General features: G+C 44.7%; 1 protein-coding gene across 1 annotated transcript in view; it reads right to left on the bottom strand.

The window, feature by feature from the left end:
- NPR1 (natriuretic peptide receptor 1) overlaps nucleotides 1-23223 on the bottom strand; it is a 1222629-nt gene that overhangs the window by 961596 nt on the left and 237810 nt on the right. The window contains exon 2 of the mRNA XM_069651231.1: nucleotides 1050-1249. Coding sequence (XP_069507332.1) covers nucleotides 1050-1249 — 200 coding nt within the window. The remainder of the gene's footprint in view (nucleotides 1-1049; nucleotides 1250-23223) is intronic.

The following is a 23223-nucleotide window of genomic DNA, read 5'->3' as shown; positions in this document are numbered from 1 at the left end:
GGCCCATAAACTAAGACTGAAACAAGTCAAACGTGAAGCAGTCGGTAGAACCGATTCCACATGGAACTTGCTAGAGAGGGCTTGCCTGCCCTAGAGAAGCTCTTCTTGTTCATATGGAATCATATTTGGGAAATAGGATGAAGTGGCATGGGGAAGGCATGCAAGATCTGAAGTTGGGTTCTCTTTCATTTCTCTTTCATGTCTCAAGGCCACGGTCAGACAACAACACAGGTCTGTACAGAAAGCTGCAGGCGTCCCCAAATGTCAGGCTCTCCTGCTTCATGAAGCACCGGGTCTGTTGTCTGTTGTCGGTTTCAGGTCAGGATCCGCTCTCTGGAATACCTGTATGGATTTCTGACAGTGCACTGATCCTGTGATCCACAACTCTGCACTGATCCTACCAGTCTATTACAGGAACAAGCCTGCCAGGAAATTCCCACTCTTCATGCAAACCACATGATTGTTTTTTTTTAATTATTATTTTTATTTGTGTATGGCTAAATCAAAGAATCACCCTTTTTGCAAAATCAGTCAACATTGTACAAAAGAGAAAAAATAACACATGAACAGTAGATCAGCAATTAATCAATTAATCATTCAATAAAAATTAGTAAAACAAATAACCGCTAAAACATTACGAAATAACCAACAGAATTAGCAGTACTTCATGCTATTTTTCCCTGTTTGGGATTCAGCAATTACAGTCTTCTTCCATAAAGTTACCCCCAGTTAACTTCAGGGATCCTGCCCCAAGTTGAGACTTTTTATAAAACCCACGACAGCAATAACTACTGAAATGGGGTGACCCCTCAAGAGTCTGACCCATACGTTCTCCACTTTGATCCAGTCAAATTTACAGATCAATCCATCTGATTGGTCATTCAGGTTTCAACATTAGACGGATTAAAACAGTAGGAAATCGGACATTACTTTTTGGGGACAGATACAGAAGCGTGGGGTGCTAAAATTGTCGAGGTTATTGGTTGTAAAGCTGGATATCGGGGAAGAAAGTGGCGGTCAAACAATGGAAGAAAAAGCATGATACTTACTTTGAAAGCCTCTTTGGCGTTTGCGTCATCAGCGTCACCTCGTTTCCAGGGCCTTTCTGGGTCGGGGAACTTTGAGCCTTGCAGGCTGGTGCCAAAGACGTCAATGTAGAAGAAGGCGTAGTCGCCATTGCTTAGCCCTTCTCGCCAGGCCTGCAGCATGAGCTGCCGGAAGCTGTCTGGGGAGCAGCAAATGTAGATAACTGAGAGAAGAAGACAGGGGACAAGGTCAGACCAAACCCAAAGCTCAACAGCCCAACAGTTCATCATGCAAAATCTTATGATCAGAATCCTGATGCTTTCACCCGGGAGAGGCTTACAATCAAAAGCATCATCTTCTCATGAAAGACAATCTTACAGTTGACAGTCCAAAGAGTTCAATGAGGACATTCTTACACTCTGAAGCCCAAAAATTGCATCAATGGTAATCTTATCATCAAAAACCGATGCTTTCATCAAGGAGAATGTTACGATTGATAGCAGAACGAAAATAATACGATTGATAGCATAACACTTTCATCAAGGAGTATCTTGCAACCACTCGACAGGATAGACTTGCCTTTGAAAGCCCAAAGATTGCATCAAGGATATTCTTACGATCAACAGCTCAATTTGTTCATCAAGGAGAGTCTTAGCATCTTCGTTCATCAAGGAGAGTCTTACCATCAAAAGTCTAACTTATTAATCAGGGAGTGGCTCAACAGCCCAATGTGCTTGTCGAGGAAAAACATATTGATCGACCTTATGCACTTGCACTGACATAATTGTTCTCTTTTTGTACTTACCACTATCAATGCTTTTGCATCACCCCACACTCTGTTTATTCTTAACTTTATCAGCTTTTGAGGATGCAAGCAAACCAGTACCAGTTAGGATTAGTATGGGTAAGGTGTGAGATATTCGACCATCCACGCTGTGGGTGTGCACTCGCCTCGGCTTTTTTGAAATTTTGAATGAAATTGAGTGATGGTAGATCAACCTCTGGAAAATGTATGGGGCTAATCTGCTCACATTTGCCTATGCTCACTGCATGACATACACATAGACTCATGTATTCTGGGTGGACGCAGCCTACAGGCGCCACACCCCTGTCACATTTAGTTAGAATAAGACATCCAAGAGTACATCAAGGCACTTTGGAAGGGGAAAGGCATAGCTATCCTCCTGCCATGGCCAGCCTAATTAACTAACAAAGGCTCCATGGATCCACACTCCCCTCTGTTAGCTGCTAGTGGCAGCCTTGCATACTAATCAGAGTTAATTCAAGCAGGCCTGGTCACAGGACTAGCAAAAGACAAGAAAACCCTAAAAATCTTTGATATACACTGTGTCAACCTGAAGCCAGCTCCTGCCTCTCAGTATCAAGGGCAGTGACCTGTCACGTATGTGACTATGCATTTAAAGTAGTTATCCCTGCTGGAGTACCCCAATCAGAAGGTACGAGTATGTGGTTTGGCGGCAACCAAAAGTCTGGTCTTGCCACAGCTTCAAGGGAGACCTGCCGCTTTAATCGGGAAACACAGAGAGCTCAATTAACCAGAGAGACCCTTTGATCGACAACATAAAGGAAGGTGGATGGGACTTTGTATTACATGTTTTCACCCCTTTACCTTTTCTGTTGCAAAGCACTCTGGTTATGTCCTCATGCATAGAGGAGATTGTTGGTGGGGCCCCAAGATTGGTTCATTAAGATAAGCTTGGCCTACACCAATCACTGTGGCCCATTTGGCTTTAAAGATCATCTGAAGACTTTGCAATGAGTAACAAGAAGAACTGCTTTGGACCCTGGCTGAAGGTACAGTCTGCCTTACAGCTTCCGTCAGTGAAGTAAGGTCAGGATTTCTAAATAGGGAAGCAAGATCCCTCCCCTAAATATCTCTCAGGGACCAGTGGGAGATACTGAATCCAGAGGACCGGCCAGTAGCTCCAGAACCAGTACCCAGTCAGCACTCAGTGTACCCTGCTTGGCTCTGCAAGTATGCTTCCGAGGTGGGAAGTGCCAGAGAGTCTCTGAACCAAACCAAAGACAAGACAGTTGCCTGCAACACCCTCCTCAGCTTTGGGTCACCCGCCGTAAAGGACAAAACGAGCCAGTGAAGAAGCTAGGAGGAGTGCATCGACAAGCATCACCCAGTGTCGACCTTAAAGGACATTTCTTGAGCCAGTCGAGGCCATCGAGCTGCAACCGACTGCACTGCTGACTGTTGTCACACCACAGTCGCTAACTTCATCCGAGGTGCCTCAAACAGTGCTTCAGACCCACCAACCATCACTGAGACAACAATCCCTGAAACGCCATGTAGGCCAGCCTACAGCCGTCGTCCAATCTCGTTTACCAAACTGCCTGCCACCTGATACCTGCAGCTGTCACACATCCTGAACTCTGTCGCTGGAGTTGCAAAGCACCTTGAAACTGACTCGACCCTGTCGAGCAACAAGAACTTTAACAAGCACAAGGTACATTGTGGTTCTGTCCCCCTGGTCCTTCTCCAAAGGCTCCAGGTGACATTTTACGACCCATTGCTCTGTTTGCGTTGAAACCAAGTATGCTTGTACTATTGTGATTGATTACTTTACCAACTACCCTCCGGTCAGTATTCAGAGTACATCCCTTTTCCTTTTTGAAACTGTCCTTTGTATTCCTTTACTGGGTGGGTTGTATTTTGTACTGTGCTAGAACTGTCTGTTGTGATAATAATAAATTAGATAGTTGTATAGAACATCGACTGGACAGTCCCTTTTATCATTGGGTAACAATTGTATCTTCGCTGTGTTGCAACTAACAAATGATCCACAACCTTGATGAGATACGTCTGCGGTTCCATCCATTTTACCAAAATTGGACAAGGAGGTTTATAATTTGCTTCTATTTCCAATCTGGTCGGATCCCTTCTGGTGTACTAGAGGTCTGGGGCTAGTTGATGGTTTAGAAACCGATATTCATCCCTGGACCACTAGTGCCCCGGAAGTTGATTCGTCACACAGGGAACTTTCGTCTGTGTCTTTGGGAGAAGGGACATGTGATTATTAATATTATTATTATTATTATTATTATTAAAACATTCTTATCATGTGCAGCACGCCCATGGGCCTCAGTGCACATACATAACAAAAGACAATGCATACAATACACGAAGAATGAGAAGCGAGAATCAGGAGCCAAGAGGCCATACATATCCATGAAGGGTAACCTAGTGCTTGGAGTTAAAGACAAAGGTGGGTGCCGCTGTTTGCATACTCGGTCTGTACTTCAAATAAAACACATGTTAAGGCCTCTTCGTAGAGCGAAGTCATCTATTACCCACACCAGTATTCAGTGGCAATGAAGCCTGCGCTTATTCAACGTGCACATACACCAAGTTGGAATGCTGCCACATCATGCAAGCAGACCTCCCTAAAAAGAACTTCTAAGCTGATAGCAAAAAACGCTGAAGGGGGTAGAAAGGAGTGGAAAGCAAGAGCATGGCCCACGCATGGTTAATTGTAAAGAGGTTCTCCAAGCAGCCAATGACACCTGAATCTGTTAACAGTTGTGCATAAAGAAGTGCTTTAGACACAGACCCCAGCAAAATGGAATGACAAATGAAGCCCTCAAACTATGAGGAGAGAACTATGCTACGGGACCCACAAGTCTCCTCCAAGTGCAAACTGGGAGCCTCTCAGGGCATCAGCCATTCTCATACCACGGAACTCAGACATGACCCAGATTCCTGTGATCATAAACAGTGACTAGAAACCCTTCAGAGAGCAGATATCCACATACACCAGCGTTGGACAAGCTCCCCTTGAACACAAGGAGAGAACTGGACGACCACAAGGAGGTTTATTGTCCTCATATCTCAGACCAAAGGAGGACCACAGGGAGGTTTAGTGTCCTCATATCTCAGACCAAAGGAGGACCACAAGGAGGTTTAGTGTCCTCATATCTCAGACCAAAGGAGGACCATAAGGAGGTTTGTTGTCCTCATATCTCAGACCAAAGGAGGACCACAGGGAGGTTTAGTGTCCTCATATCTCAGACCAAAGGAGGACCACAAGGAGGTTTAGTGTCCTCATATCTCAGACCAAAGACGTTGAGCAAACCTGTGCTGCCAATGAGAAGAGACCAAAACACCGTAGTGGTCAGTCATTCTCATAGACCAATCCATGTGTGGAACAAGTGACCCCTAAACATTCAAGTGAACAAAAAGACCTTATGAGTCTAACAATCTTCCAACGTCAACCTTCAAACACTCTTCCTCTGAGCTTGAGAAGAAAACAAAAAACACTTCCCATCAGTTGGCTCGCATGCCTCATCCCAAAAACATGGAAACCGCTCTCCCCCGGTTATGGGAAACAAATTAGGTCAGCCATTACAGCTCGACTCACACAGCCGCTACAGGTTTGTCGAATCGGGAGAAGAGAAACACCTTAGGACGTCAATCATTCCACCACTTCATCAGCCATTTAAGAAACAGGCTTTCCCTGAACACAAAGTGACGTCATTAACGAGGATTTAGGTAGATCCTTGAATCCTTCTGCTCCAAGATTCATAGCACCTGGCATAGAAGGGGAACCACCAAGAACTGCCAAAAGGGCGGACTTGGATAACTGTTAATACTATGGGTACATAAATGCAATCTTTATTTATTTATTTATTTATTTGGCATTTATGCAGCGCACATAACCCAAAGGCATCTAATCAGACAAGCAAAAACAGTATGCCCCATGCGATAGATTGAAGGTGATTCATTCTATAACACCAAACCGCAGAGTCTCGGTCTGCTGTAGCACTTCATGCATTGCATGATCCATCGCTAGCAGTTCAAACCTACCGCAGAGAACCCTGAACAATAAGGGCACTTGATGCCGGTGCCGCTTCCACTCACATCAACAACTCGTTTCACTCCACATCCTTTCACATACCGCCAATGTCGCCACTGTTTGAAAAAAAACCTGCAGTATAACTCACACCCCCCCCCCCACCAATTCACAATCTGAAACTCTATACATGGGTCAAACCCTATGGCATGTCGCCTCTTTGTACATGCATGCGTAAAGGCTAGTGTACAGCACAGTTTCCCAATATCGTGATGTCCAAATGCATTACAAAAACATCATGCTGCGCCTTTACTATGGTGAAAAAAGCACATATGTCTGTACATGTGCTAAACCCTATGTCTAGATATGTGCCAACCCAAACCTAAAGGCCCAGTGCCGGCCCCACATCTGACAGCGCCCTGTGCAAGATTTGTATGCCCCCCACCCCGACGCCACTCCGCCACCTGCCCCGCAACAGTCTGACAGCACTGCTCAGGGGCGGTCTGAGTCCAGGTGCACTTTTCACTGCTTTTTTTGGCGCGATTAGTGACGCATCAAGTTTGTTTAAGGGCCGTAGCTGGCACAGCACGATTCTTTCATAGGCGCTGTTACATGACACTGAGCTGGAGACAAGGTGGCCTTTATTTGCTGCGCCGGGGGCCGCCCTTGTGCAGCCGCTCCCCCTGAGCGCACTTTGAGCCGGCGCTGCAAAGGCCCAGTCTTTCTTTCACCCTAACTAACAAGTAACACAACTAGTTCCACATCTTGGTTGGGGGTTTTCATGCTTCACATTCCAAAACCTGCAGTCAGGCCATTGGATACCAGTGAATATGTTATGTCTCTGTGGTTCTGCTCCGTCCCCTGCTGATGAGCCACAAACATGGGAGGCAGAAACCACAGTGTGAGGAGACAATGATGTCACAAGCACCCGCTTCTGAAAACCCGGGCAAGGGGTCGTCATGAGGTGACAGGGTGAGGATATGGCCATCCTCTGCCAACAATGCCCTTGGATTATGCAGAAATAGGGTCAGACTCATTTCTCCCTGGGATTGTTCGACTGGGTCTCGGGAGGATAGCTCAGGGGCAACGTGCTCCCCTTGGAAGCAAGGCGACACAGAGCAACACAGGTTGGATCCCCCGGTCCGTGCTTAGAAACCTCTGGGTATTAATCGCATTATAAATAACCCATTACAATGACTGCCAGCTCCTGTGTAATTACAAACATAGACTGGACTCACAGGGAGATGAGAGCCAGTTTCCTACACCTGGCATCCCTCCGTCATACACCAAAACAAGTATGCCCGGGCTGCCACTGCCAGTCTCAAGCTTCCCATGCAGAGAGGCCTCTGCCCCAATACCCAGTTTACCGAAACCCACTTCTGCCTTCAGCTACCTACCTCTCTGTTGCTGAGGAGACTTGGTTTGTCATAGATGTCATAGATGTATGTCATAGATGTCACAATTGTGACTGAGGGATACAGGACATATAACTCGCGTATCCATTCTGCAGGCCCAAATGGGTGTTCTTCCATTTCCCCTGGCACCCTTGCCGCATGCTTCCTGTTCCCTGAGCAGCATTGCCCGCTCCCATGGCAGTGCTCCATAGTCCCCCTGAAGTGCTCCCTCTTGACACAGAGCTCCCCCTCTCCAGGGGTGGACTGGGAACAAAAAGAGGCTCTGGAAACCCCTTTCAAAGTGGCCCCATATTGCACATTTGCAGCCAGCCCAACCCCTTTCCTACGATAAAATGGGTTACTACACAAAAGAGGCCTAGGGTGCAGAGGCCTACCGGGAAGACTCCAGAGTTCCTGATAGGCCAGTCCAGCCCTGCCCCTGTCACACTGGTACTCCCCCCTTTCTCATGGAGGTGCTTCTCGATTCAGAGTTTCACTTACGCCGGGTCCTATGCAGGGGGGTGGAGGGAGCTCAAATTTGAGACAGACCCATCACAGACCTACTTCCAGGGGCCCTGTTTGTGGTAATATAGGGTCCCAAATCATCCACCAGTTTCTTCATGTTCAAACTGATAGAAGGATGGCAGCCCACAGACGGCTTGGATATCACACGGGAGGAATGGAACTTCAGCAGACGCCTATGGGTATCGCTGTCTAGCGTCAAAGGACGTCATTCAGGCCACACTGCGTGAAACGTATATATCACAGCTAGCAAGAAGACAGGTCCTGCTAAGAAAAAGAAACTCAACTTCAGAAATGTGTGGTAGGTGCTCAGGTGTCGGGGCTAGTGGGCATAGCAAATTATTAGCTTCAAGGGGGGGGGGGTGGTTTCTATGCCCTGAATGCAATGATGAACACAATCTAGACATCATTCAGTCGCAGATGTGGAGCAGTCATGAGAAATTGAAATCAGTTTTCTTAAGCTAAAGCAAATTGGGAAAGTCCTCCCTTTTATTCCTGAGGGCCTTCAGGCTCGAGTGGTAGCAGCCTGCCTCAATGGCAGTGTCGCCTATTGCCACGCCACCCTTCTTTCCCAACAGGCGTGTTTAATTAATCCTTTTCAGGTTTTGCAGTTCACAGCTGTTCGCCTGGTTAAGGGCATTCCCTTCGGTCATCATGTCTCCATAGCACGGTGTGAGCTACACTGGCTGCCCGTGCCAGCCCGAATTCAATTTAAGGCATCATGCATTATTCACCGGGCAATGAGTGGGAAGTGATGCTTAGCCATCCAGGATCAGGCTCAGCGATATTGCCCAGGGAGCGTGCTTCGATCAGCAGATTCAGTGTTACTGAAGGTACCGCAATATCGTTGTGAACCATTGGGAGGAAGAGCTTTTTTCCATTGATGGCACGAAACTTTGGAACGATCTACCTCTAGTGCTCCATTGTATTCACGACTTTCTGCCTTTTCAAACCTAGCTTATAGACCCACCTGTTTGCTTAAAGTGTTTGCCTTTCCTTTGCATCTAGACAGTGCCATGATGCCTTTGGTGAGAGTGCGCTCTTCAAATATCTGATTGATTGATTGATTGATTGATTGATTGATTTGATATAGAACCTGGCCAAATGAAGGAAGACCGGCTGGTGATGCCTGCAGATGGTGTGAGATTGAGAACCCGAATTTGGCCTGGTCCATGGACCCGTCGGCAAACCTAAAACAAGACTTGTAGCAGAGCATGATCAATATATCTTCCTTTGTTCCACACTAAGCTCCATGGATAGAGAACGTAGGCAATAGCACATGGATCCTGCAATGGGTGACACAGATCCAACTGGCTTCAAGGAACCGAGGTCAAGAACACGGTGTAGAAAATACTACAAAGCAGAACCTCAAAGGAGTCCATTAAGCAATGAAATTGCCCGATCGCAGCCAGGTGGTTAAATCAAAACCAAAGTGTGATCCTCTGTTCTACAGCTACCTGATAACCGGAGTTGACCATTAAATCGATCGGCTAGGAGAAGCCAAATATAAATGCACTTTAGAGTTGATCCCGGGTAACATGCAGATATTCCTGACTCATGACGGAAAAATAGCCCTGGCCAACCATACGATTTGCTAAATTTTAAAGTCAGGCCTTTCGGATTCCATGGAGCAACGTGTGTGATGGTTAATGTTTTGGTACATCATCAAAGGGTGTTCTAGAACCGTGAAGCGGTATCCAGTTATGTTACCGACATTTTTTTTTCGAAGCATTTCTTACAGAGCAAAAAATACTGACTTAAAAGAAATATATATAATGAGGGGCCAAGCGGATAAAACAGGTGGGGGGTTATGGGGGGTTGTGGGGTTAAAAACATGGGGAAACAGGGGGTTTTGGGGGTGAGCTCCCCAAATAAAAAAGCAGTATTTTTTCAATAAATCTTTTTCAGTAAAAAATACATCGAGTAAAAGGTTTTCGGTAAAATCACATAGAACCCCTTGAAGTGTCTCATGTGCTTGATGGAATTACAAATAATGATCTCAGACCCAAATAACTGGACTGACTCAAAGAATGGGCCAAAGTACTGCTTTATTATCAGCTCAGAATAAAGTACAGCAATCTGGCAAACAACAAACTGAAGTCCACGCCCTCACACATAGGTTTTGATTATACAGAGGCTTTATACCTCTATATGCATCATCTATGACATCCTCCTACATAGCAAACTTTAAAACCTATAGAAGGGAGGGATTGTTTAATGGAACATATATACCTACATATAAGTATTAGTAATATCACTCGATGCCCCTTAGCTAGTAGGCACGCCTTGAACCACCTCTAAATATGTATAATACAGATTATAGCAGAATAACAGCAGTGGATTGGCCTATGCAACATTGTATAGCATGTTGCTACATAGACCCTCTGATTGGGTGGCATTCTCTCCCAACCTTGGACTTTCGGCTTGTTAGCAGCATGTAAGCAAAACGAAACCCAGGTGCAGAGAGCAATGTCAGACTACTACCCACTTGCCCAATTAGTCAATCGTCTCTCATCGGTCATGCCCCAAGCCAAGGCTACTTCTTTATAGTTGACCTTGCAGCCTGTTCTCTGTTCTGGGACTTTCAAGGGAGTGTAGGTACACCATTATCTTCGCCTGGACCTAATAATTAGCCCTTGTTTAAAACTTCTGAATCACGTGTGGGTATACCACGATTTTGTCCATTTCGACCTTTTATTTACTGCTAATCGATTCAATTAAGCTGGGTGTCATTACTCCTTTTGGCCTCTGGAGACTTGGTTGCTGTTCCTCACAGCAGCTTTTCACATCTTTAATTGTCCAATATTTGGCACTTGCAGGCGTTGTCTTCTTTGCTTAATCTAAGAGAAGTATGTTTTATGTACATGGCATATCCGCTTGACCCCCTTTTTGCCTTGCAATTATTTCTTGATGTGCAGATATTTTTCCAGCATCTCCTGACTCTGCAGCCCCGGTCTATCTTTGAGGTAGCTTGATTGGTTTCAACACGATTCCGGTGTCCATCTTTTCCTCCTGGTGGTCTTACACATGTTATGTTTTCTTCTGAGGCAAGCTTCTATATGTCTCATCTAACTTGTGTTTCTATGTATAAACATTCACTTCATCTCTACTCACTAATTTCTTTAGCGCATATGATTTCTTCGTATTCTATTGCATGTTTCTCTTGTTACTCCAGTTATATCTTCATTCTTTAAGTATGTGCATATCGTTTCAGTGCATTTTCATCTCTTTACTTTATGATGTCACTCTGTCCTGGTCCAATTTCACTTATAGCTCTTCGATGTCCAATGGTGTGTGCAGACATCCTTCCACCCTTTCAGTGCAATGGCACATTTAATACGGTAGTCTGAGTGCATATTTTCTCTCATACACTCGATGCGGTAGTGGGACAATACCTGGTGTCCCACATAGGGCTCTTCTCCTACTGTTCCAATATGATGAAGGTGAGGGGGCGGGAGCTAGGGATAACGTGTCCACCCGCTTCTCTACATTCCGCCCTCTGGTTGAGTCCTCAACCACCTCCTCCTCTTCAATCTTCTTCATTTTCTCTTTACACTGTGGTTTCTTTGGGATCCATATCTTCGTCACCCCTTTTAGGTGACCTACATTCTTTATATGTTCATTCACACTCCAAGTAATATGGCAGCACACCCCAGATGGTGGACAAAATGACCACCATCCTACATATTTCTTGTGATCCTTAGGGTAATAGAACTTTGTTCCTGGAGGTGCCAGGGGACTTCCTTTTATGTTCTCACATGTGCTGCTCTCGTTTTGCATGTGTTCACCAGTTTCAGCATCTATATCGATCATTGTCTTCATGCCAATAGCTTTCTTAACTGTCTTCTTGCGTTGTCCTATAATGATCCTCATAAAACAGAATCCTAGCAATACCAACACTAGTATTGCTCCAAGTAGCTGGAGGGCTGTTGCCACCCAAGTTGGAATCCATGATAACAGAGATGAAAACCAATCATCTGCTTCCATTTTATCAGCTTCATCCTCCATCTTCAAATGCAGGATTGTCAGCATAGATGTTGCTTCTGTCAGGGTTCCATTATCTCCATCATGGGAAGGTGTGAATCTACAGTTAGAAATTCTGATCCTGGCACACACGTCTCCTGCCATTGCTGTAGTTAAGCCCAGGACATACCTGTTCTGGAGGGTCATGTGCATGATTGCCCTCGGTTCTTCCTTGATTGCATTAAATCCTTTTATTGTCATGTTGATCGTTTGTAACAGCTCCCATCGGGTGATTTCTAACCACTTGGCATTCACTGCAGTCTGGAGACCTAGCATAAATATAAATGTAAATATCATTGCTGTCTTGCTGAATAATTTATGCTCCGCTGGAATATCATCATATGCTGCTATTGATTTTTCAGAGACATAGGTCTCCCTCTTCAGCCGACGGAGGTTGAGCGAACTCTTCTTTCTCTGGTATTCATTTATTTTTTGAAACTCTTCAATATGCAGGTCACTTTGGGGAATCACTAATGCAGGGACATGTATGACCACAATAGAACACATTCCTCCATAATTCTTGGGCAACTGCATTTAAGCTCTGAATCCACAAGACCAATATCGATCCATCAGTACGACAGTTCCTATGTTCATTCCTGGTACTTCGAGTATCTGCTTACATCCTTTATTTTCTCAAACTAGAACCAGGTCTTTGTTCCTGAAGCATGTTGTTGTATTATTTATTGGAATTATGGACATAGGTCCTGCTTCATTGTCAACCCATGTTAACAGCTTAGAATACTTGTCCCATGACTTTAGGCATATGCAATTTACTATTTGCACTATGCTTACTGTTTCCTTCTTCAATAGGTGTGTGGTGCAAGATAACATTCCTTCTTCCCATCCTGTACTGGTGGCAACTCATCCATATACCAATAGCTGAGGTCTTTCCCAGCATCTTGGTACTCCTAATTTTTTATAGTATGTCTGAACATCCCATCCTCTTCATTTTAACAATCTTTACATGTTCTTCAGCCAGGCATGAATATATAAGCATCCTGCTCGTCCAGCCTATCACATAAGCATCTTCTTATGGAAAGGTTCTTCTTGATCGCCATCGTAGGGTTGCCCATCTTCCTTTGAATTGTCCTCAGGTTGTGCATGCTGCTTGATGGCTGAGGCACTTCGCATTGTGTGCAGGTATTTCTTTTCTAATAAATGTTATGTCTGCATCCCTGGAATGGGGGATGAGAGAACATACGTAGCATCGTTCATCTGACGTTCTCTCTCCCACCTCCTTCATGTGCTGATACCACATGTTATTCTTTAAATGGGGTGAATTATCCAGATATATATTTACATTTTCATTATCTTCACCAGCATCCCCTTTAAGTCAAACAATTTGTTTAGTAAATTCAGGGAAAATGCTACTCATGCTTTTGTTAAGGATCGTAAGAAATTTTTCATTGTCAACCACTGTATATGCATTTTTAATCATTATGTGTCTAAATGCCATAATAATAAGGAAGAAAAGATATAATGCACAATTAAATAAAAATTATTATTCCCGAAAAACTCATTGATTTTGCTAACGGTAGTGAGTCTCTTATATTTTGGAAACTTCCCATCTTGTTTTAATTCAATACGTAATTTTTTTGTTTTTTTGTTGTTGTAAATCACACTTTTATATCAGAAACTGCAAGAAAATAGTGATAATGATTCAGAAATAATATTACTGATTTGGGGATTACCAAGAAATGTCACAATGTCCACGTGTCATCTTATCAGAGCTGGGTAAGACTGCAATATACAGATAAAAACAGCACACAAGAATGTGTGCAATGTCATTGTGATTGACAGCATAGAAGATGCAGTGTGCTCTTTTTCTTTGGGTCCGGAACATCAATACATTGTCTCTTGTTCCTATCTAAAATAGTTCTAGAATAGATGCAAGTTCATTCATTTCTTATCCTTATTCTTGGTAGCCGATCTCGTCTGCATGTATGGAACTTCTTCTCTTGCTTCACTGTCAGCGGAAGCAGGAGGGCTCATGGTCTCTCCTTTGTATGGTCCGATGTTGTGCAGGTGTAGCCAGGCTTGTCTTCCTTGCAGCTTGACCGCGATGGGAGTAACGTCTTTCACTTCGTATGGTCCCTCAAAACGGGGTTTATTCCAAGTGCGAACAAGCTTTCGCACCAGTACCTGGTCTCCTGGATTCAAACTAGGTTGCTTCAATCAACTGTTTGGATAAATTGGTTGGCTATCTTCTTCAATCCTCTTTGGCCCCTCCCTCTGGTTCTTGTTATGTTGAGAAATAAAAGAGACACTAGCAGTCATAGTTTCTAAATAATCATGTATCTCATCACCTAATGTCTTCGCTACACTGTGGACATCAGTTATTAACTTAGTAGGAGGAGCAAGAGGTGTTCTCATACGGCGTCCAGTTACCAACTCATGGGGAGTTAGGCGGTGATCTGAACCAGTCTGATTCTACAGTGCATATAATGCCAGGGGTAGGCAATGTAACCACCCCTTCTTTAAAGTAATCTTGATTTTAGCTATCTTCTCTTTAAGGCATCCATTTAAACTTTCACAAAACCCATTTGCCTGTGGGTGATAGGCAGAAGAGAGCGTTATACCTGATAAAAGAATAACAGTTTATTTACAAAATGCGGTCCATTGTCAGACTGCAGGACTTCACACACACCCCATCTTGGAAACACTTCATGCATGAGAAACTTGGCAGCCCATGTGGCCTTGGGGTGCATACATGGACCTGCCTCAATCCATCTGGAAAAGGGACGTATTACTACCAACAAGTACCTATAGCCGTTGCATGTCTGCAACATATCCACATAATCTGTATTTAGATGCTGATACAGGCCATTGGGTCTAGGAATTGCTCCTCTCAATTTTCACAAAGTGTGCCCTGCTGTACATTTCTGGCCCACAATGCAGTTTTCAAAAAACTGTGCAAAATGTTCTAATACATTTGGTGAGAGCCAATCTTCTTCAATTATAGCAACAAGACTCTCTAGTTGTATGTGCACGGTAGTGAAGCTGCTACAGTGCTGCCCTCGATAATGCTAGAGGTATAACTGGCTTTCCAGTACTGTCTTGTCTCCATATTGCCTCAGCGAGGGATAAGAAACACCCACTGCTTTCTTCACAAATCTTGCACCTCTTGTGAGGCTCGACCTTGTAACCAATTAACTGAATAATAGACAACATATGAAAGCCCTACATTACATCATACAATGTCCTGACATCTGTTTAATGCTTTTTACTTCAAAATCAAAAATGTTTGGAAATATGTTGCCTTTTTGGCTTCTAAATCTGCAGCTTCGTTACTGCGAGAAATCATGTCTCTTCTTTTAGTGTGGGCTGCACATTTCATGACTGTGATAGCCAATGGGAGTCTTAATGCCTCAATAAATTTATCCAATAGGGATACATGTTGCACTGGTGTGCCTTCTGAGCTGAGTAAGCCCCTCCTTTTCCAGCGTGACAAACCTGTGTGTACAGTTGATGTCACACAGGCAGAGTCAAAGTACACCGTCACTTCCTCATCCTCATATCTTTGAAGGCCCACGATAAGCCTGTGCTGAGCAATGCAAAGGCAAACTTGCACTTATCACTACTTCAAATTCACCTTTACGGTTCAGCTTAACTACTGCTGAATTAGTATGCTTTTCACCAGTTGTTTGGTCAATTTTTGAAGAAGCATCAATAAAGAGAATCCCCCCCCTCGAGAGCATGGTCTCTAACACAGGGAAAGTCACCATTAAAAACTCGGTATACGTTGTTCAATCATGAACATACTTTGCTTCTGGTTCTACTATAAATATTGCTGTGTTCACTATTTTGCATCTAACAATTTTAATCGCTGGATTTGAAATAATTACCTTGTATCCTGATACTATTTGTGTAGTCAATGTACTTTCAGGTTTCTCGAGAATAGCAAATAATGTGTGCTCAACAAATAATGTCACTGAACACCCCATTGTAATACTTGAAGCTTTTTCAATAGCAAATCTTACTATAATAAGCCAGTGGTTTATGTCCATATCCTAATGTCATTTTCTGTGTAAGAACTGCTGTCATAACTTCTCCATTGGAATGCGAAAATAGGTAAAATTCTTCATGATAGTCTAGAATTCCTAGCACAGGGGCTGTACTGATCACCATTTTTAATTTTTTTAATCTTCAGTAATTTCATCTGTTGTGTTTGCATAGGCACTTGTAGTGGTTGCCCTTGTGGCGGTTGCATTTGTAATGAAGCTTGTTTTTGTTTGCGGCACACATGTCTGATGCTGCATTTGATCTTGGGCATAATACTCCTGTGGTTCTGTATTTTATTGTGGAACATATCCCATCCCCCTCTTGAAGTTTGCCAGTTTTGCTGCATGCCCCCTCTACTTCTACATGTTCTTGCTATATGTCCCATTCTCCCACAATTCCAACATTGTTGTTAAATCGTCCTCCCCTAGATCCGTTCCCTCTCCCTCTTGGCCATAAATTGTCTCCACTCTGATCCATAGGCTACAGTACAATGCTTCACTGAACCAGTCGTATCTCTTGTGTCATCGCACCTTCACCACTTGTCAATACGGCACCTTCTATGTCTAATTTTGACAGTATTTTCTGAAAAAACTTCGCTTCCTCCTGCTTTCTACTCTCAGCTTTCTCCCTATTCTTCTCCTGTAACAATCGAAAATGATGTACGACAGTCAACTGTATTTCTGGCCATGGCTTTGCTTCCGTCCCTACCTTTTTCTTCATTTGCCATTGCACTGGCACAGGAAGTACCTGACATAAAATGTGGTAAAATAATCCCACTGTTTTATCCCACAGTTCTTTCGTCTTGAGGCACCATCACCCTTGAATATCTTGAATAAAGGTGACAGGATCTTCATCCTCACCCAATTTCCTAGTTATAATCCACCCATGTCTGATGTATTGGGATACTGTACTCTGAGCACCAACCATACTTCTGCTCTGCAATTATCAAATGGCATTCCATCGTGTGTCGTGTTTTGTGCAGTCACACCCGCATACCATGCTCGTTTCCAAATGTCGTCAGTCCTCTCACCTAGAATGGCTGCCAGCAGGCCTTTTATGTCACCTATTGCTAACTGATTCCTGATGTCATTCTCTCTAACTCATTAATCCATTTTCCTGCACCTGAAGTCAAACTAGGTAATTTACTTTTCAAAATGTCCTTGTTCATTTGTGGCCACTGTATATATTGTAGTCATCCTACCCCTTTTTCGCTAATAACAAGAATTGTGTACATCTTGATCTGTAATCATACCCACCTACACTTATTGTTTTCCTTGTGGGGCTAGTCTCACCCATTTGTCTCCATCCTGCCAGTGACCTTAATCTGCTTACATAAGGCGGGGATATATCACCTGCACTGCACAATCGTAATTGTGGTTGCTCAGTGTATGGTGTTGGTTCTGGGGTTTTTTCTGTAGGGTCCTCTAAGTCTGACCAATTTACCCCTTTTTCTACACTTGAGTCTTTCGAAAAACTGCAAGCACCATATCTTCGTGCATTCTCGTTTTCTTCCCTTTCTTCGTCTGACATCATTATACCCCAATTTATATGACTTTCATCCCTTTCCACATCATCAAGATCTAATCTACTTAAAGACAGCAGTTCTATGTTCGTCTGTTATTACGTCAACTGGCATTCCTCCTATTTCCCTTGATAGATGTCCTCCAACATTCTCTTTGGTTTTATACCCATCTGTATCCCTTATTTGCCCATATAAATCCCCAATACTTTTACCTATGTTTTCTGCTTCATGATCATCAGCCCATTTTTGCATTCTCTGTATTCCTTGCAGCTCCCTGTGGGGATGTTATGACTCTCTCTCTTCTCCGAATAGTGCTTGTGCTTCAATTGGCACAATGCCTTTATTGAATAGATGATCTATTTCTTCATCTCTTTGTCCTCTACACCTGTCCGTCTCTTCTTCCCTTCTCCTCATCTCTTCTTCCTATTGCCTTCTTTGCAACCTATGTACTTTCAATCTATGTGCTTCTATCTCCTCTTGTTTCTTCTTTTCTAGTCTCTCCTTTTCTTTCCTTGGCTCGTACCTTCTTCGTTCCTTGTATGCTTCCCTGGTTCCCTTTCTTTCTTTTTACGCTCTTTCTTCCTTTTCTCTATCCTAATCAATGCCCATGTCCTCAGGTTTGAGTAATATCTGTCCTCCCAACCCTTCATTCTGTACTATCATCACTTCCTTAGTCTTGCCCTTCATTTCTCTTTGTCTCTTTGCTTCTTCCTCTGTCTGTCCTTTCTCTCATCATGCTGTTTACTTTCATCGCATGTTGACATATATTTGCGTTCCTTACTTTTGCTCTCTTCCACATTATCCTCACTGCTATAAGTGAGCAGCTTGTATGTTGGATTAAAATACCCTGCTGCTGCTCTCAGTTCCTTTAAAGGATAAAATCCCTGTTTTTCAGTATCTACAAAGGCATTAGAACCTCCCCTTTATGCTGATTAAGCATCCACTCCTTCACGGGAGGATATTCTTTCTCACTCTAGTATATCTTACATAACTCTAAAACAGCCAACCTTTTCTGTAACTTCTTCCCTTTATATGTAGCATGCAAGTATGTTGTCATATGGTGCAATGCTGTTTTTGACAATTAACCTTCTTGAGGCCACTCCGCGTGATACTGCCTTATGTTGTGTATATATCTTGACTCTATTACTCAGAAATGCATTGGCACTACAGCCCTTTAACTCTCTTTAAGCCTTAGTTGGCCTCTTCATCCACTTAAGAAATAAATGTACTCTTTCGTGAAACACATTTGAACATTGCTGCATAATTTTGAGAATTATTTTCAACTTTGGAACGAATATTGGAAGAGTTCTCCTTTTACTTTAGTAAAGTCTCTAAGTAACCCAGCGTGGGGGACAGAATGAGAGCGACTGTTTAGCTGGGTGTCCAACTCAGTTTTCCTTACGACAGTTATTGAGTCCAGGTGTCTCTCGACTTCCCACAGTCTGCTCCTTGGAATTTAAGTACTGGATCAACCCTGAGTTACCAATATTTGGATTTTTGTGGTGCCCACTCTCCTCTTTTGCATCTAGTCATAAAGTGTTGCCATTTATTAAATAATGTTATAAATATATCTTTTTGGAGTTTCATACCAGGTGCCAAAATGGAGCCTCAGTCGATCCTCTGGACCGCAGTGGCTGAATCTGCTTTTTTTAGACTTGCCATTGTTTTTGGCACGTGGAAGGTTCTGACAAAGCCTTGGACGCTGTCATCTCCCAGGTGTTTGAAGGACAGGAAGGACAGTGCCATATCTTAGAATGCCAGCGGCTTTTCTGTGGTAGAAAAGGATGATCTGCAAATGGGCTCTTGAATCGCCCCAATACTACCGGATGGGTCGCCATTTTGAATTACAGGTCGACCACAGAACTTATGAGCACAGGAGAGATTTGTCTGGCAGACACTGCTAGGAGGGATGTCACTGGCACCCTTTCAGTGGACACTTACCACTTGGGATATTGCACATAAGACAACACCCTTGTGAGAGCTCTTACTGGAATGCTAGCCGGTAAGAGCACTCTCACAAGAGAAATGTCACTTGAGCCCTCTAGCAGGAAAGATACTTTGTCTCCACTCAAAAGGCTGTTGCGCTCTGACAGAGGAGCTGCCTTTGGAGGGCTCTCATAAGAGCTGTCAGAGCGCAATCCCAGTACGCGTCCCACTCCAGCACTCTGTCACAGGAAAGAGCCCTTGTGAGAGTTCGTGTATGGAATGCTAGAGTGCTCTCACAAACGACATGTCACTACAGCGCCTCAGCAAGAGAGATTCCGCAGGGGCCCTCTCAACGGACTGTTGTACTCTCTCCCAGAAGGGCTGGATTTGGAAATCTCTCAGGAGGTGTTGCGGCGCTGTCACAGGAGACGTCACTGCAGCACTCTCACAAGACCGCTTTCGCTTGTGGAGAGATATTGTGAGCGTCACAAGCGACATATGACTGCCTACAGTGCGCAATCATGAGACGTTCCGATGGGGCCCTCTCAAAAGACTCGTGCGCTCTCTCATTGAGGACTAGAGCCGTCGCGGTTGTGATTCGCAGGAGAGCTCTCTCGGGAGATGCCACTGCAGCGCTCCCACAAGACAGCTCCCGCTTATGTGGCCTCACAGGCGACATACTAGCATAGCACTCCTGCAGGAGACGTTGCACTGGCGTGCCTTCTCTGGCGGGGGAAATGCCGACGAAGCCCCGCCGCAAAGAGAGGCGCTTGGGGAGCCCTCTCCCGAGACTCTTCCTCTTGCAGGAGAGATATCGCGGGAGTCCTCTCACAGGAGACGTATCACCAGAGAAATGTCGCTGATGTTCTTTCGATGATAGGCCGGGCCACAGATGCTTAAGACACCGGAGGGGAAGGACGGGGTGCGCTGAATGGATGGTCTGTGTCACTCACAGAGATTACAGCTCCTCCAGGAGGAGGAGGAGGAGAAAACAGAGAGGAGAGACGAGGGAGGGTCAATGGGGGGCAATAGAGATATAAAAGGGGAATAATGGGACCCTAAGAGATAGTAAGGAGTGGGGGCGGGGCAATAAAGCAGCTAAGGAGGGCAGTAGGGCAAAATAGAAAGAGATACAGTGGGGGGGCATGTGGAACCATAAGAGGCAGGGAGGAGGGGCGGAGATGGAATAGAAAGCGACATAATCAGTCAGTTTAGAGAAGGGGATAGATGTACAGAGCTGTCGCGAGGATAGAGGGGCGGTGCCTGGGGTATAGACGTGGAGAAGTGCAGGGTGGGAATAAGGTAGGGAATAGGAAGACTCGACTGGGGAGGGTGAGACTAGAGGGCTACAATAGGAAGAGGTGGGTGAGAAGGGGGATCAAGGGTGAAGCGAGGACGGTTTGACAGAGGGGGTAACACCGAAAAATAGAGGAGTGGGGATGGGCATGAGAGAACAGATTGTGATAGGGTAGGGGCGGGAAGAAGAAGGCATGGAACGAGACTTATGCAACACTCAATGGGCCCGGATCTCGGACCCGGCCTGCCTGAGCCCTGACAAGGTTTTACCACCCCCCAGCTTCGACCACGGAAGCGGGGGGCTCAGTGCTCTAACCTGTTCTGTACTCCTTTCCTCAGCCTTCATTTGTGCATTTGCAAGTCCTATTTGCTCAGCCTGTTTTTTTTTTCTTCTGGCCTGAAAGGGACACCACAGGAATCAATGGGCCATGACTATCACTGGGGTGGGGGCCACCACTGTTAAAAGCAGGCTTTCTACATGCTGGACACACTATAGTTTTCCAAATGTGCATCTTACACTTTCATAGGGGAAATAGTCATTTCAAAACTCAAAAATGCTGCTTAAACTTGCATTCACTAGTTTTCTTTGAAATGTGTTTCCTTTTTTGTAGGACTACCACACAAATACCCTGTAATTTCTGTGCCCCTTCCTTGGTGTTTTATCACAGGTTATATATAAAAATCTGTTATTTGCTTGTCAGACTGCTTAATCACAAATAAATGCTTCTGTTGTGCTGACAGGAATTAGGAAATAAAAATAGCGAGGTCATGGGTGTCAACTTTTGGTTTTACACTACAAGGGCTGAAATACCCCACCTCCGCCCCTGGAATATAAGCAAGCGGCCAGCCCAACCCACGCCCTGGGCAAACACATTTTATTGTACTTGTTTTTTTATAAGGAATTGCAAAAAGTAATACGATTAACAACCAGTTTTTAATATAGAACATATTAGCAACCGTCTCAGCAACCGCCTCTCAACCTGCTGAGCTACCCTGGTAGTCTTCTACTGTAGAGTGTGTCTATGGATCCCTTATTGTACTCAAAATCACTGCGTTACCAACAGTATTTTGGGTCACCACTGCCACGGAAGTGATTACAAGTGGAATTGATGTACAGTGTGGAGTTTGGAAAGAAGCAGCATGAAAGAAATGGCCCAATTTTTAAACTAGTATTTTGAACATTTCCTAAGAGCGGAGTTCAATTGCTAGCTCTGTCCCCTTGGAACTCCACCCCCTCCAAACTCCACCCACACCCCGACCCTTGTGGGATCCCCTTTTGCACCACTGGACAGAGGGGAGAGCCATGGAGGATACTGGAAGGGGAGAGTACAACGAAAGGGATTGGAGGGAAGAGAAATACAAGCGCGAGATATAAAGGGGACAGTGGGGGGCACAAGAGTAAACGTAGTGTTAAAGGGACTGAAGAAGATTGGATAGATGAAAGGGAGAGCAAGAAGGTGGGGAGCTGAGAGAGAACCTGTTGATTCAGAGGGAGAGTTTCAGAAGGGAAGAGGAGAGGGGGGCACATAGAGAGGTGGGTGGGTAAAGGGCATATAGAAATACGAAGAATATGAGGATAAGGCAGTGAGATACTAGTGTGAGAGGCGATCAGATGGAATTGGGCTGTGAAAGTTGCATCTCTACATGAGATCCCACAAAGCGCTCTCTGCTTGCAGACAAGCAGGCCAAATGTTTCCTTGAAGAACATTTGACTCCCGTTTGGGTAGCTTAGCCGAGTTTATCCCTGCGATATTACTCTAGATGTATCCATTTGTTCCTCTGGTTTCCATAAAGTCCAGCGCCCCCATACACCGGTTGTGTGTGTTTCCATGTTTCTTTCGAATTAAGCGCTCCAGATGAAACAAGGCAATTGCATCCACACTGACCAACACTTTGATCTGCCTCCGCCCCGGAGTCAGCCACATCGCACTGGTAGCCCCACCTTCTCCTTTTATCACTGCGGCTCAGTGACCTAGCCCCCTCACCGCACCCGGGTCTTACCAACCGTTAGTACACCAGGCCGGGCTTGGGGGGGCCCTCAACATGGCTCTCAGTGGGGGCCCCCCACATTTTGTGCGACACCACTGGAGACACTGCTGCTTTAACACTCGCCAGAGCCTGTCCCTTCTTTCAATGGTCGCTGCTTCCAGAGCCTTCTCAAAAGTGACACATAACTGTACCCCTCTTGACACACTTTTGTAGTGCCATCCTGTGGCTTCCCAGTCAAAGTATGCACGCCTGCACATTTCTCTTCTGTACGAAGACCTACTCTGTAGAGCACCCACCTTCAAGCATTGCTTATGCCTGGGTGTCTCTTTGTCGTGCCTTCAGGAGAGGTTCCTTCGGCCTGGGTCTTGCCTGGCTCTTGCCTGGCTCCTGCCTGGCTCTTGCCTACAGCATGGTTTTGCAAGACCAAGTGTCTTTGGTCATTGTCTTTATGGTGAAGAAAGACTTGTTGTCTATATATCAGGCTGGTGAAAGGGTGATGCTAGATTACTCACTTACACACTTGCACTTTACCTATTAATCCAAGTTGTACATCGCAGCCCTCCCATTGACTGAGGATCTAAAGCACATAACATTCCCTTGAACCATTGGGTTCTACAGTTTGAGAACGGCTTGTGTCCTAAAGAGGCCACTACAGGCTTGCGAACAGCCCATGTGCTGGTCAACCTTTGTGTACCTTGTGTTG

Source organism: Ambystoma mexicanum, chromosome 1p (genome assembly GCF_040938575.1).
Source record: "Ambystoma mexicanum isolate Mex_15411 chromosome 1p, UKY_AmexF1_1, whole genome shotgun sequence".
Classification (NCBI taxonomy): Eukaryota; Metazoa; Chordata; class Amphibia; order Caudata; family Ambystomatidae; genus Ambystoma; species Ambystoma mexicanum.
Note: the sequence above shows the minus strand (reverse complement) of the source record. Positions and strands in the feature narration are given on the sequence as shown.